Source organism: Tripterygium wilfordii, chromosome 9, assembly GCF_013401445.1.
Source record: "Tripterygium wilfordii isolate XIE 37 chromosome 9, ASM1340144v1, whole genome shotgun sequence".
NCBI lineage: Eukaryota > Viridiplantae > Streptophyta > Magnoliopsida > Celastrales > Celastraceae > Tripterygium > Tripterygium wilfordii.
Window position 1 is genome coordinate 540,522 of NC_052240.1, and position 14,193 is coordinate 554,714.

At 37.3% G+C, this 14,193-nt stretch overlaps 3 protein-coding genes across 4 annotated transcripts; all 3 read right to left on the reverse strand.

Annotated features, from left to right (window-relative positions):
- Positions 1-215: 215 nt before the first annotated feature.
- Positions 216-2,403, reverse strand: LOC120005751. The gene is made up of 5 exons (XM_038855563.1): positions 1,957-2,403; positions 1,057-1,860; positions 897-976; positions 748-819; positions 216-657 (listed from the first exon to the last, which is right to left on the reverse strand). Exons 1-5 carry the CDS (start codon positions 2,281-2,283, stop codon positions 363-365), a joined length of 1,578 nt encoding a protein of 525 aa, XP_038711491.1. The 5' UTR covers positions 2,284-2,403; the 3' UTR covers positions 216-362.
- A 2,409-nt stretch (positions 2,404-4,812) lies between these two features.
- On the reverse strand, positions 4,813-5,901 carry LOC120006257 (probable E3 ubiquitin-protein ligase RHY1A). Of its 2 annotated transcripts, none has more exons than XM_038856229.1 (3): positions 5,488-5,901; positions 5,269-5,384; positions 4,813-5,151 (listed from the first exon to the last, which is right to left on the reverse strand). In XM_038856229.1, the coding sequence occupies exons 1-3, from the start codon at positions 5,656-5,658 to the stop codon at positions 4,872-4,874; spliced, it is 567 nt and encodes a 188-aa protein (XP_038712157.1). In that variant the 5' UTR covers positions 5,659-5,901; the 3' UTR covers positions 4,813-4,871. The 2 variants fall into 2 exon arrangements, with proteins under 2 accessions (XP_038712157.1, XP_038712158.1); XM_038856230.1 differs by having other exon boundaries at positions 5,269-5,381; positions 5,488-5,886.
- Positions 5,902-10,884: 4,983 nt separating this feature from the next.
- On the reverse strand, positions 10,885-11,267 carry LOC120005430 (probable aquaporin PIP-type 7a). The gene has a single exon (XM_038855054.1). It carries the CDS (start codon positions 11,206-11,208, stop codon positions 10,885-10,887), a length of 324 nt encoding a protein of 107 aa, XP_038710982.1. The 5' UTR covers positions 11,209-11,267.
- Positions 11,268-14,193: the final 2,926 nt, after the last annotated feature.

Sequence of the window (14,193 nt, forward strand, 5' to 3'; positions counted from 1 at the left end):
CTTGTGCAGGGTTTGCCCACTATATTGAATCTGCTGAGTGGGAAAGTCTACATTGCTGTTTGAATAATTTTTGTTGTTGTGTCTAAATTGTTATCTGCTAACTACGTTCTTGGCATTGCAAGCTCTGTTTTTATTCTGCAACTGCCAAAGCCTGCTACTGCTAAGCTATGTTCTTGGCATTGCAAGTTAAGCTGTCATTCTCCGGCAAACAAATATGCACACAAGTGCCTGCACGAGCAATGGTTTATACGTCCATTCTTTTGAGGTGCATACAGCACTCCATCTTTCAATGGAGTCTAGTGAGAAACTGAACAAGTTCTACTTATGCTTCAGATTATTACACAAACTTGAATGAATAAAAACTAGGAGAGACCATAGCCACCATTCTTATTCCAGAATGGATTCTGCTCTTGTATGAAGGGATTGGTGCCGAAGCGCATGGCACCGCTGCTCCTGTGACCAGCACTGGCATCTTGTTGAGCGAAAAGATTTGGGTGAGAGTTTTCATTGTCATCATCAAATGTTGTCCATCGCATTGAGTTGCTGCTGTGTTTTTCTCTGCTCGCATTTCGCATTCCCTCCATCTCTCCTACATGTTCTTTGAATTCTTTCTTCACCACATCCAATACAACATCCCCATATCGATCACACCACGACCTGGAAATCAAGAATAATATAGATCAGATTCGCACATAAATGATTGGATGTCAGGTTGTTTTAGCTTCAAAGAAAAATCTGTTTCCTTACTTGGGAAAGAACTTCTTCAGGTCAGCCTTATCAACAGGAAGCTTGGTGGAAATGGCGTCAATTTCATCATCCCTGCAAAACAATCATTGCCGATTAGACACACCACAATAACAGACATTCCAAAATATGGGTTTGATCAAAATGCTTACGAGAATTTAAGGTTTGGGTTTGTTGTGTTGAGTTCTGTTTGGATTCGCGACAACTCTTTCTTTATTCTATCCCCTACCACCTGCAGATGATCAGACAAAATTCACATTACACAAGTACAAGAATTCACAAACATGGTTAAGCATCTTAAACCAGTGAAACCTTGTCGATGAAGAAATCCGAAGGCGATCCATCTGACAGCAGCTTCCTCTTAATTTGTTTAGTGTCGGGTCCCTCACCAACAGGGCTTGATACGAGTTTGCAGGAATCTGGATAAGCATCTCCATCTGATCTTTCACAGTTGAGAGGCAAAGGAGCTGTTTCGTCCTCCGAATCATTCTTCTTCCATTTCTTAAACCCATCAAAACCCCATTGTTTTTTCGCTGATTTTGGTGCTTTCTCATCATTTCTGGTACCAGATCCACCCCCACCACCATCACCCTGTCCCTCTCTCTGCTCTCTTTGAAACAGAGTCTTGAAAGGTTTCCTCTTAGCCCTGTCAGTGCTTCCACTCTCCTTCATGATCTCCATTGGTGAGCTCTCTGGCATAAGAATTGATTTCGTTTCGCTTTCTTTATCCTTCAAATGAGTATCCCAAAATGGGTTTTCAGTGGAAGAGAATTTTGAATCGATGGTTTCAAATATGCTCTTCTCTTCTCTGTTCTTGCCAATTTTGTGAGATGATGAGAAGCCAAAACCTGATGCAGCTCCTTTGATCTGCTTAATTGCGGAGCTGTTTTTGGACTTGGTCTTGGAATGCAAATTCTCCTTGTTAACTAAGCATTTCTCATCTCTCAAGTCGATAACTGACCATTCCTCCTCTGAAATATCTTTTGGATCTTTTCTTCCACCAACAACAACATCTCTGGCCTCAATTTCTGCTCCCTGCACTGCCAATCTCTGCAACAGAGGCCTCTTGGAAGAATGGTACTCCTCTTCCGTAATGCACTTTGCATAGAGAAGCTCCTAAGAGAAGCCAAAAATGGTTACTTTACAGACCCATTTGGTTAAAAAGAAGGGGAAAAAAAAACAATTTATACCCATCAAACACTCATGACTTACCTGCAAGAAAACCAATTTGTCTCTTAAAATAACTTGCTGTTCGTGTTCGGGCGGAGAAGCGATGAGGGTGTCGAGCAAATGAGACCGGAAAGCAGAGACCTCACATTCATCCAAAATCCCTTCTCTGTGAAGACCCATCAAGTTCAAGATCTGGTGGAAAGAATCTTGCTGCCATTTCAGATTATCAGACTGCAGCTTCGCGAGCTTGTGATCTGCAGCAGGCAAGCCTCTGCGCTTCTTGAAAGAGAAGGGGAGGATAGTCTTGCATATTGAAGTGATTGAGTCATGGATTGTGGAGTAATATGTGGGTGTGTATGTATACACCATATTTGATTTCTTGGTTTCTTGATGAGATTGGGGATTGTTGCGAGTTGCCAGAGCTGTGATTTGAAAATTAATATTGTGGGGAATTGTTTGTTGATTAGGTGAGAGATTTGTAGTGTATTTGTTCAGTGTTTATTAGAGAGTTTTATTTCAGATTTTGAATTTCTTGGGCTTCAACGGTCAGTTGTAAACTAGCCGTTGGGGCCGGGTGGAAAGTCCACCAAATAATTTGAGTTGCAACGGTGTCGTATTGTTCCGCTGTGCACCACTATCAATGGAGGTACCACCTATAGCCATGCAATACGCTCCGTTTTGATGGTCTTAAAATTGAACGCCCAAGTTACAGAAAAAGTATATGGTATGATTGAATAAGTGCAAAATCACTTGGATTACATTTTTTGTAGATGCATGTCTTTGTTGGATGAGGAACCGTTAGGTTTTATATAAAGCAAACCTTTTTCTAGTGTAAAATTTTTTTTCTTTTTATAACCGAAAATGACATCATACAAATTTGTCATTTGGATAGCTGACATGAGCGTAAACATTAGTCGTCAGATCCAAACACACATAAATTTCTCACATGAAAACTGGGTGAGTTCGGCCAAAATTAATCGCGTGGCTATTAGGATATTTCTCCGAGTGGAAATCAAACTCACGATATCCCTAAAAGTAAAAAATAAGAACTTTTTCAAAATTAAAAATGGAGAATTGTGACGTTAATTAATTGAAACGTACTTACATAACACCTTTGTCAAATGTAATGTTACTTTTCCCCAATAAAACTTTTTTTTGATGTGGCTTTTATCACATGAGAAAAGTAGGTCTCTCCGTCTTAAAAAAAGGGGAAACTAATAACAAAATCTCTTCCTAAGATTAAAGGACATAAAAGGAATTAATCCATGTGCAATATAATTAGATGAGGATCCTTATAATGGTGGTCACAAAAGGCTCAATCCTTGTGCAATATGATTAGATAAGGATCCTTATAATGGTGGTCATGATCCTCTTTAATTAGTGGAAAAATGATCATAATCCCACTCATAATAAAATAACTTGGCCTTCAAAGTTGATTTGGGTTTTAGAGGATAATGCAAAGACGCAATGCAAATATTGAATTAACAAAAAGAGAGAGATGCAACAAGACTTTTGAAGTTTAATTGTTCTTGTATTAAAATTAAAAACATACTTTACTCTTCTATTTTGAATTCATAAAATATCTCATTTTATAGTGGTAGTACTATGTACTGGCAACACGAATCGATACTAAATTCTAAATCCTAAATTCGAACTTAGTTTTTATGCTTACAATGAATGTGAATTTGAAAAATTTGAGAAATGATTGAAGTAGATGGTCCAATAATATCGTGAAATTGTAGTCCCACATATAGACAAGGATGGTGCATTATTTTTATTTCCAGTTTCAAGGGTGAGGCAAGATAAATTGATAGAAAGTGATATTTAGGTACAAAACAATCACTAATTTCTTCATCTAACCTTCGATGGTGGAAAGATGGGCTCCATGGCAGTAATCTCCTTGTCCCACTCCAATGTTTAACATTTTGTAATTTAGCTTCCTTCAAATCATGATCTACCCACTAAGTTTGATTAGTTTTATGCCACAAATTTATCATCTTCAACAATATTTTGGATGTTTTGATTGGTGTCATTATTTCAAATTCATTATACACTTGACATAGTTTTAAACCCAAGAAAAACAAATAATGCTGAAGCATTCTTGAGTTTGTTAAAAATTGTTAAGAGAAAAATATCTCACATCGTTTGGAGAGTATCAAGTGACGTGATTTATAAGTATGAACTCACCTTCAAATACTTGAGACGTCTTTTAATGATAAAACTGTGTAGGCCTTGTCTTAGAGCGGACAATACCTCAAAACGTTCATTTTCATTGCGATTTTTTTGGTATTTGAGCTGTGTTTTTAGTGTTCATGTGGTTGGGCTAATTGATACCTAAAAACTAGTAGTTCAGCCTAACAATTTTTTTCTCCTGATAAAGAAAAACATAGGTTGAAATTTCTATCACCAATTTTAAGAATATATTCAAGAACCCAAAAAAGGTGGGTGGGATTGAATTTGGATATTTGCTTTATTATTTCAACCTAATTGGACTGTTTTCTTGGAACAAACATAAACCTAATACCTTATGAAGCTAAATTGTACAAATTTAATCACACAAACTACCAAAACACTACTTTAACTTTAACCAACCCTTTAATTATTTAAGGTAAACCATGCTTTTAATCACTAAAAAATAGGTTAATTTCTGTTTGTTCATTGAAGTTCCAAATTTTGGGTTATGTATTGGTATATCATCTGTTTTACCATGTCGGTATGGCGACTCAAGATTAAACCCATATCGGATATCCAAAATCACGTGTCTTTGGTACCAAAAAAATCTGTTTCACTTGTTGAAATTAGTTTGTCCTGAATACATCAGAAGCACACTAAATTTGACTGGGGAGAAAGTTTGTTGTGTAAAAAGGACAAATATCGCAAAAGCTAAAGAAGAATAAGAATAAGGAAGCATATGAGAAGCTAGTGTGAAATTTCTTTGCAAGTTCTTAGTAAGACATCTAGATCTCCTTTCTACAACAAGGACAATGAGCATTATTACTCAACCATGGAACCAAACACCTTGAATGGAACCTATGTGCGCATGGAAGGTGCACCAGTGTCTCACCAACCTTAAACTGGTCCAAACAAACTGCACACTCTTCTTGGTCCATAGCTTTCCAGCTTAGTTTGCCCCAATTGAACTTCTTTGACCCTTTTTTCTTCAACCCAAACACCTCCATCTGCAACTCCTTTGTACCCATAGATCTTCCATGACCACAACCCAAATCTACCTTCTGCCTGGTTTTAACAACAAAATCATCATCATCATCATAAGCTTCTGGGTTTCATTTCTTGAATTTAAAAAAAAATAAATAAAAATTGAATCTTTACATCTTTGATTAGTTAGTCCAGTACCTTGTGGTTGCTGATTTTCTTTGTGTTTTGAGCCTCTCATCTAATCTCTCTTTGGCTTCTCTTGCAACACCACCCAGTCTCTCATCTTGATTTTCCTGATCTAATATCCTTCTCTGCTATTAAACCCACAAAGGAATTGAATCAAATGTCAGTAAAAATCATTTAATGAATGAAATTTTATGAGAACCCCAAAAAACAGAGAGAAACAGAGGAGTGTACCATTGAAGGAATTGAGCTATGATTGGTCTCATGGTTCCCTGAGTACAGACAAAAAGACGGCCGCCGTGTTCCACCACCGTGAGAGGCAGTGCTAGGGGTGTCCAATCCCCCTCCGCTCTGATGGAACCTCCTTCTTCGAGCACATTCAACTCCAGCTAGCATACCAGCCATTGAAGATAATAACTATACAGAACAGAGATTTATAAATGCAAAGAGAGCTCTGTGTTTGGATTTTATAAGAACAGAAGAAGAAAGAAAGGGTGAATGGGCATTTGAAGACAGTGGGAGACAAAAGAGGGTCCAATTCTAAGATTAATTGTTTGTAAAAACAATCTTAGTCAGTCAATTTCTTTGATTTTCTTCCACTTTTGTGACTAGAAATATATGAATAAACGAAATGGGATTGATTGCTCTGTTTGAGAAGCAACGAAAAGCAGAGGAAGGTGAGGAGAAGTTTCATGGCACATTTCATGTGGGACTTAAAACAAAGCTGACCAGAATTCATGGACCCGACAACATGCCATTGCCACGTGACTCACCAATTTCTTTTCTCACAATTTACTATTTTAGTTGACCCCAAAAAATTGTATATTCATCTTCTCAAAAAAAAGAAAAAAAATTGTATATTCATTGTTTTATTTTTTCCTTTTTTAAAAAAAAACCCAAGTCCTCTAGTGCTTATTATGGGCGGTTCCTAATTTTAGTCACATTCTAACTTAGAAGAATAATATGACCATGAAAGGTTTTTTTTTGTTTTTTTTATTTTTATAAACAATAACCATATCATATAAATTTGGTCTTTAAGTAAAAGTTTACATGCATATGTGGATCTCGGGATATATTGATTATTGGGTGAATTCTTTGTTACCAAAAAAATTCGGACATGTATTATGATGTATTGTTGTCTCTGGAGTTTTTCATGTAAGGATGAATTATGGAATGGACCGATTCTTGGATGAATTTTTCGTTATCCAAAAAAATCATTAGCACACAAATTAAAGGTCTACCCATATACACATTATACTTTTTTTTCAATAATTCTATTAGAATCACAAGAATGCAATTCAAATCGTTGATCAAGAATAGTGAACAAAATCCTTGAAGATAATGCTTACTCAGTAATCAATTGAGGTAATGCTTGTTGCTTGTAATGATTTGTTCACAAAACACAATCCTTTTTTGAAAACCAATTAAACTATCTAAATTAAATTCAATTATTGCTGTCTATCATTGTAAGTATTTCTCTTATCATGTGAAATGGAGATAGCCAGATGGGTTGTGATTGAAAGTGATACTGGGAAAGAAGATTCCAACCCATGTAAATAACTTTAGGGTGTCAATATTTACACACGAGTTTGAACTCAATGCACACATATTTTTTTTAAATATTTTAGTTTATCAAATTATTCTTAAATGAAATTACTTTAAAATCTATATACTTTTTGCACCCATACTTTTTACTTAATACAATTAAATTTAATTTAACTTAACTTTGTAACTTTAATCCTTCTAATTAAATTTTTATACAAAGGATTTTCTCTTCTCGCCTACTATCTTCTATTGATGAAGTACATAAAAAACATTGCACTTGTCTGGGTGTTTTTTCCCCTATTTTCAACCATGTTATTTGCATTTCAAAGTTATCAAGTATCAACACTCTTTATCTTTGTGTGGATTTTTCGACTTATGTACGGTTGTTTTCCCAATTACTTTTTGAGTACCATGTGCAGGATGGACAATATCGGCTCCCATAACTTTACGACAAAACTTCATATCCAATTGGGCCCCACAAGTCCAATAAAATGTTGCAAAGTAGATATCATGCCCACCACAATCTCTCCAAGTTCGCCCAAATATATATATATATATGTATTAATAGTACATTTAAAAGATATTTTGTGTCAATTCAATACATCAAATAATCAAATTGTATCAAATTACATAATCGAACAGATTTACTCAATTTTAGACAATCAATGTGTCCATGAGGCATGTTGATTGTTAATGAACCGTCTTAGTTTGACGGAATTACTAACCTGGTTAACAAAAAAGCAAAGATATGTGTAATTAAGTTAAAAACATTAATTAATAAAATTAAAATTTTAAAACCACATTAAATTGTTCAAGAAATCGACGGTGGACGAAGCAAGACTTAATAAGGAAGAAGAAAAGAATGAGAACGTAAATCCAGAAGTGGAGAAACAGATAGATAGGAGTGAAGGGCCAATTCAGGATGATGAGAAGCAGCAAAAGCCTGACCTGTGTCCTCCTCTTGTTGTTGCAGGATCAACCACTCTTATCTCTTATAGTTCTCTCTTAAAACCACATCAGCTTTCTTCTATCGATTTCTTGAACAATTGTTGAAATATCTCTAGATCTCTTGCCATTCTCTCTCTCTCTCTCACACATACAGATCTCCCTTCAAACACAACAACTCCATATCGTGGTGGAAGATACATACCCCTGGATTCAGATCTAGATCTCAGCACAGATGCCAAAAGCCACCTCCATGAGAGAGATAGAGAGAAACTTCGATTTTTGTTCTATCCTTGTCGCCGTCGCCTCCGCCTCCGCCTCCTATGCTGGTGATCTCCGATGTTGAGAGATCGGACCATGGCGAGTCGATTGGGTATCGAAAACCACCAACACCACAAGATGATAGGGTTTTATTTTGCACAAATAGAGCAAATGTGTAAGCTTGATGGTATGATTGTCTCAATTTGAATAAAATGTGCAAAATAAAACAAAACTGCAGTGACCAACTTAGATTGATTCCACCAGAAACTTAATAACAATGAAGTTATAAAAGATTGAATGAAAGAATTAGTGAAAAATCATATGAACATGAAGTCCAAGATTTCAACAGCTTCGCGCACACGAAACAATTTCATTCGTATTGACTCAACAATGCTTGACGCAGCGTCCATAACTCCAAGGCACTTTCGTATACAAAGAGCATAGAACTAAATCCTTTCTGCATGACATTTTCTAACAATCCTTCTAACAATAAGACGGGTTACATCATTTTTGACCCACCTTGTGGGTTTTCTATCTTCATCCTTGTTACCCAAAACTTGTTGTAGTTCCCTAAAAAATCGATTTTCCCAATCTTATTCATATACAGTTTGTTGACAAGATCCAGACTTCATCGCGACTATCAAACTTTCTAAGAATTTTTACAGTCTTATAATCCTTCATTTCTCCATTAAAAGGTTCCAAAACTCTGACGGCTTCATCATTACAGCTCCCAAAACTTAGTGGTCTTTGGAAGTTGAAGTGGACACTCTTTATTATTGGCGAGTGAAACTACTTTGAAAATCCATTTAGTGTGTTAAATTTGTTAGGTGCTTGTGGTTTGCGCAATCATCGAATATTTTGATTTGAATTGCGAACTACATATTATGTGCTCGTGATTTGCAATAAGCCGCTTCATATTTTAGAAAGATGGTTGTGTCATTCAAGTACTGAGGGTGCTCATGATTTACAATAACCCGCTCCATAATGTAATAATTACTTTTTAGTATAACTATGTTATATTAATAACATTTACCATTAATTAATAGTAAATATCTTTTGAAACCCGCTCCATAATGTAATTATTTTTCGTATAACTATGTTATAATAATAACTATTACATTATGAAACCCACTCCATAATGTAATAGTTCTAAAGTTGCTTCAGCCATACCAAGAATAACATAAAATCATATGATAATCACACAATACCATGAACCAATTCTATTTTGGGCCCGGATGGAAGTATTTCTGCCATAATGTAATAGTTCTAAAGTTGCTTCAGCCATACCAAGAACAACATAAAATCATATGATAATCACACAATACCATGAACCAATTCTATTTTGGGCCCGGATGGAAGTATTTCTGCCATAGTTGTGGAGGAGTATTAGGTTTTTGTTTGATTTGACTAGCATGGAAAGAGTATTTAAGGACTAGTCGACCCAACAATATGATGACAGTTGTCCTTGTACAATTGCATTGCATTCCAAGAAAGGACAAAACTAGAAAACAACCAAAACATTTGTCAGGCCGTGGCGTTTGTGAATGTAGCGCCAATGCCACATGATTACCCAAAGAAAGGACGCAAATAGGTGGGAGGAGGCAGAGAACGTCAGGGGTGTCTCCATCGTTATGGTTCCAGCATTGTGATTGGTTTCGCGCACAAGAAAAGGGCGGTAGACTACAGTTGCTGTAGTTTCTTATAATGCTTAACGTCCGTCCGATCATGGACATTAACATTGAAAGATCAGATAAGTGAACACGTTGCTGCAGCGCGTCGCTATCACGTGTCCGGTTCGCATGATTGTTGTCTGTTTTCTTTTTCACTGCTACCGAGACACTTCAAATTAGGTCTCAACTATTTCCCTTCTATTTCTTCTCAATTATTCGCTCCATTTAAAGAACTCAAGTGAGTTTTCAAATTTTTAACACAATTGACAGTCGAAGGAGAGCTGTTTTACGTACAAAACTAAGTCGAAAACTCGAAATGCTATCCATGAAAGCCCATAAACAATACTACATGCCATAAACACGGATATAAAAGAAACATGGAGACGGAGAAGAACAAACTCTGGAATCAACGAACTAGCACGATAGTTACAGTATGGAGACCCGACGACTGAAAGCGTATAGAGAGAGGGAAAGGGTTCACAGGGGTTCTTGAGCAGAGACTGTTGGAGCCTCCAAGTAGGCAAGCAGTCCCCCTTCATCGGACGATTTACTGATTTAGGCCCATGAGTGTGGCGGTCTAATGTATCTGGGCCTAATCAGCTCTGGGCTTTCAGGAACATTTTGAGGGAATATTAAGGCCTTTAATGTGACAATGTCTATAGGCCAAATCATGGGCTCAATCAAACTCTAGGCTTTAAGGCCGATGAGTATGGCGGTCTAATTTCTATGGGCCACACCATTAGCCTAATCAAACTCTAGGCTTTAAGTGAAAATCAATGGGTTTAGTGCATATAGGTCATTAAAAGATACCCTCATTTGCAATTAGGTCACCCAAACAAAAAAATTTCAAATTGGATCACTCAATGTTTCAATTTTAAGCAATTAAGTCATGATGGTCCAATTTCGGTGACATGTTTGATTACTACCTACGTGGACCCAAATGACATGAAATTTTTGATGACGTGTATTTTTTTATAAAAAAATGTAAAAAAAATTTCTCACAGAAGGAGCAAAATCATCAGCCAAAGAATCCACCTCTGAATTCCCAGATTCTTAGTCGAATGAGTGAGTCCTCCACTTTGTTTCGATGAGCACTCGACTTCTGCTTATAGGAGCATGAATCCCCTAGCTAGCAATAGTAGAAGTTATTTCCTGAAACAGCTCCCACGTCTCCTCCTCCGTATGCCACTTCTTAATTGTAAAAAAAAAGTCATTTGTGAACCTGTCCTAAAATTTCAGCAATGCAGTATACGAGAGCGAAGATCATGCCACCAAAAGCCCAAGCGATCCCTTGAATCCCAACCATCGAGCACTTGGTGTTCGACTTAACCATTCCCATCACCGTCAACACAGTGATGTACAAAAACAGAAAATTGGCCACGAACTCTGCAATCCCAGCCTGGTAAAACGACCACGAGGTCAGTTTGCCCCGCTCGAACAGAGGAGTCGACGGCAGCTCCCTGTAGTCCTTGCCTTCATCTTGGATCTGAGCTGTGGTCCCTATCAAGTGCCTCTCCAAGTACTTGCCCTCCATAGCTAAAATCAGAGTCTCCTATTCTTTCATCGTCCGATCTTAGATCAAATGAAGGAGCTCCACACAAAGAGAGAAGAGGCGGTGGAAGAATTGCAGGTTGAGTTTGATTTTGGTGTTTCACGTAGGAGATAATGGGTGGGGGTGGGGGTGGGGAGGGTATATCTGATTCTTTGATTTTTTTTTTTTGTTTATTCAAAAAAAATTTTCAAAATAAGTTGTCATTATCCACGTAACCAAAAATTCCATGTCATTTCGATCCACATGGGTAGTAATCGGACATGTCAGCAATTTCCGGCGATCAATTGACCGGAATTGGACAATCATGACCTAATTGCTTAAAATTGGAACATTGAGTTACCCAATTTGAAATTTTTTTCTTTGGGTGACCTAATTGCAAACGGAGGTATCTTTTAGTGACCTATATGCACTAAACCCAAAAATCAATGCCCGGTTTCTCCTATAAAAGATACTAAATTTTAAGAGTGTTAAATTAAGGATTAATGATATTCATCCACCCAAAATGTGACTCCCATTTAATCCCCGACTGGTGTGGAGTGTCAGATGTTGCGTCAATGTGGTGTTTATAATCAATGGTTATTTCACATGCCACATAGATTTGAGAGTAAAATGTGGGTCTTTATTTTTAGTGGATGTAGCATTAATCTAAATTAAGTGACTTGGATTGAAATATTAATTCCCTGTACGACAAAATATAAATTTCGCATATAAATATAATAAACAGGTTTTATTAATTCATCTACAAACTTATTATGAAGAATCTATAGGTTTTTAAAAATAATGTAAATATTGTTTTTAGGAATTGTATCTGTTTGAAAAACTAACATAAATGGCTTAAATTATTCAAATTAAATCTTGGATTATTTTTTATGAAAAAAAAAGATTTTAAGTTTTTTATAAGTAAATGTGATTATTACATTGATTATTTTTGTTTTTGGTCACTTTTTTTTAGAGGTCACTATACCTTAGTTTTTCCAAAATTTTAGAATTTAGTTATTCTCATAAGTTTGTAGAGCATGATGCAAATGTTTTGGCTTTCGTATAGGTTTTTTTTTTCCTTCCCTTTTTAACATTTCCATCCAAGCAAGTTTATTTCCCACATCATCTTATAATTTATTATTAGTTGGATTGTGACATTTCACATAATTTATATTGAAACAGTATAGCCATATAGGTATTCAAGGATATGAATTGGTGCACAAAACATGGTTGGGTCAGTATAAACTATTATCTTGTGTCTATTGAATCGTGGACCCAAAGAGATGCAATATCCTACAATTGATCAACCTCATTAAGATGATGAGTTAGTGTGAACAAGTGGACTTTGTTTTGAGAAGCATCATTAGCGTGATTCTAGGAGCTGACTTAAGGGAGGAAATTAACATTATGGGCCTTGGGCCTTATGTATATGTTCTTGTGCTTGCTCCAATCACAGCCCTTCGGCCCATTTGGGCTTGACTTCACCCGTTATGATAGGGCCTCATGTTGGCATGTTGCACCCAAAAGAGCAAAATATAAACTCGGGAAGCATCTTCATGGGCCATCTAACGTAAGTATGTTACTGTAAGCCCAATAAGGACATTAGAAAGTGTCTGCATTGTAATTAAGCCCAATACTTCATACAAGTCATCTAATAAAACTCGATTCCAAATAAAGTAACCTTGAGATGCTTCTCATGCAAATCAAATTAAAAAGAAGAGATTACAAAAAGCAGATATATTAAATAATCAAATTAATAAACGACCGATTGTAATTACCACTTGGCAACTCCTAGGTTCTCTCGCCGGCTTCAATGGCTTTTTGAGCCTTGACTTCATTTTTTTGGCCGGCCAAGCAACCCAACATATACAACCTAAAAGGTCGAGAAATTGTGTTAAAACTCATATAGAGAACGAGCTCCAAGTCCAAGACCAGGCTCTCACTTCCTCATCTTCTTCTCCTTCTATTTTGTCTCCCTGTTTCGCTTTCTTCAAGTCTGAACTTTCTTCTTTTCAATGACCGAGATATCTCTGAAAATTAAATTTCCAGCACAGAATTTATTTTGTCGGTTTCGCTGCTTCCATGAATTTAAACAAACAGAGCATCGGTGGCATTAGAATTCCGATTTTCTCCTTCTTCATTTGACTCCCATTGGAGCCTCAACCTTGTAATTCCTCCTCTTGATGATTTGATTGGGTTTTGCTTATCTCTTGTTCTTCTGGGTTCTACTGGGTATTCCGTATTCGTGAAAATGAGTCCACTGAGTGTGATGAGGGAGACAATTACGATTCTCGGTTTGCTTAGGGAGCAAATGGACGGACTAGATGGATCGTTGAGGAGGAAAAGGACACTTAAAGGACGTCTAGGATTCGGGATGGGATGTTGTGGCGGTTCCCGGGCTTTTGGACCTACCTCCATGAGTGCCAGAGACGACGAAGAGCTCCCACAACAACAAAACCAAGAACAACAGCAAATACAGGTGATTAATACCAGCACCGAAAGTGCTCCAGTTCCAGATTGCGTTTCTCCGACCCAGATCCAGACCAGTTTCGGTATGAACTTAGCGGCGGCTTTAGCAGCAGAGAGGCAATGCAGGTCGTCAACCGAACCGGAAGCAGCCTTATAATCAGGTCCATTAACGATAGCAATGTGGGCCCGACTGATGACGATCCAACGGTTGGGATTGCGAGACCGGGTACGCCGTTTTAAGGTGTCGTTGATGAGGTTGTTAGATTTGACGGCAGACCTCGGAGATGAAGTGGCGGTGGGGTCGTGGAGGGCAACGATTCTGCGTGTTGCGTGTGCACGGTGAGAAAAAAAGCGCTTATTCGTTATTCCATGTGGTCGCACTTTAGCTTTGGTTGATCCGAGGTTTTTTGTCCCCTCTGCAACCGTTTGATCCGCGAGATTCTCGACATATTCTGATACAGCTCAGATCATGATGGGGTGACTGATTTCAACGGTTCTGATGTGCCTAGAGATTTGTGA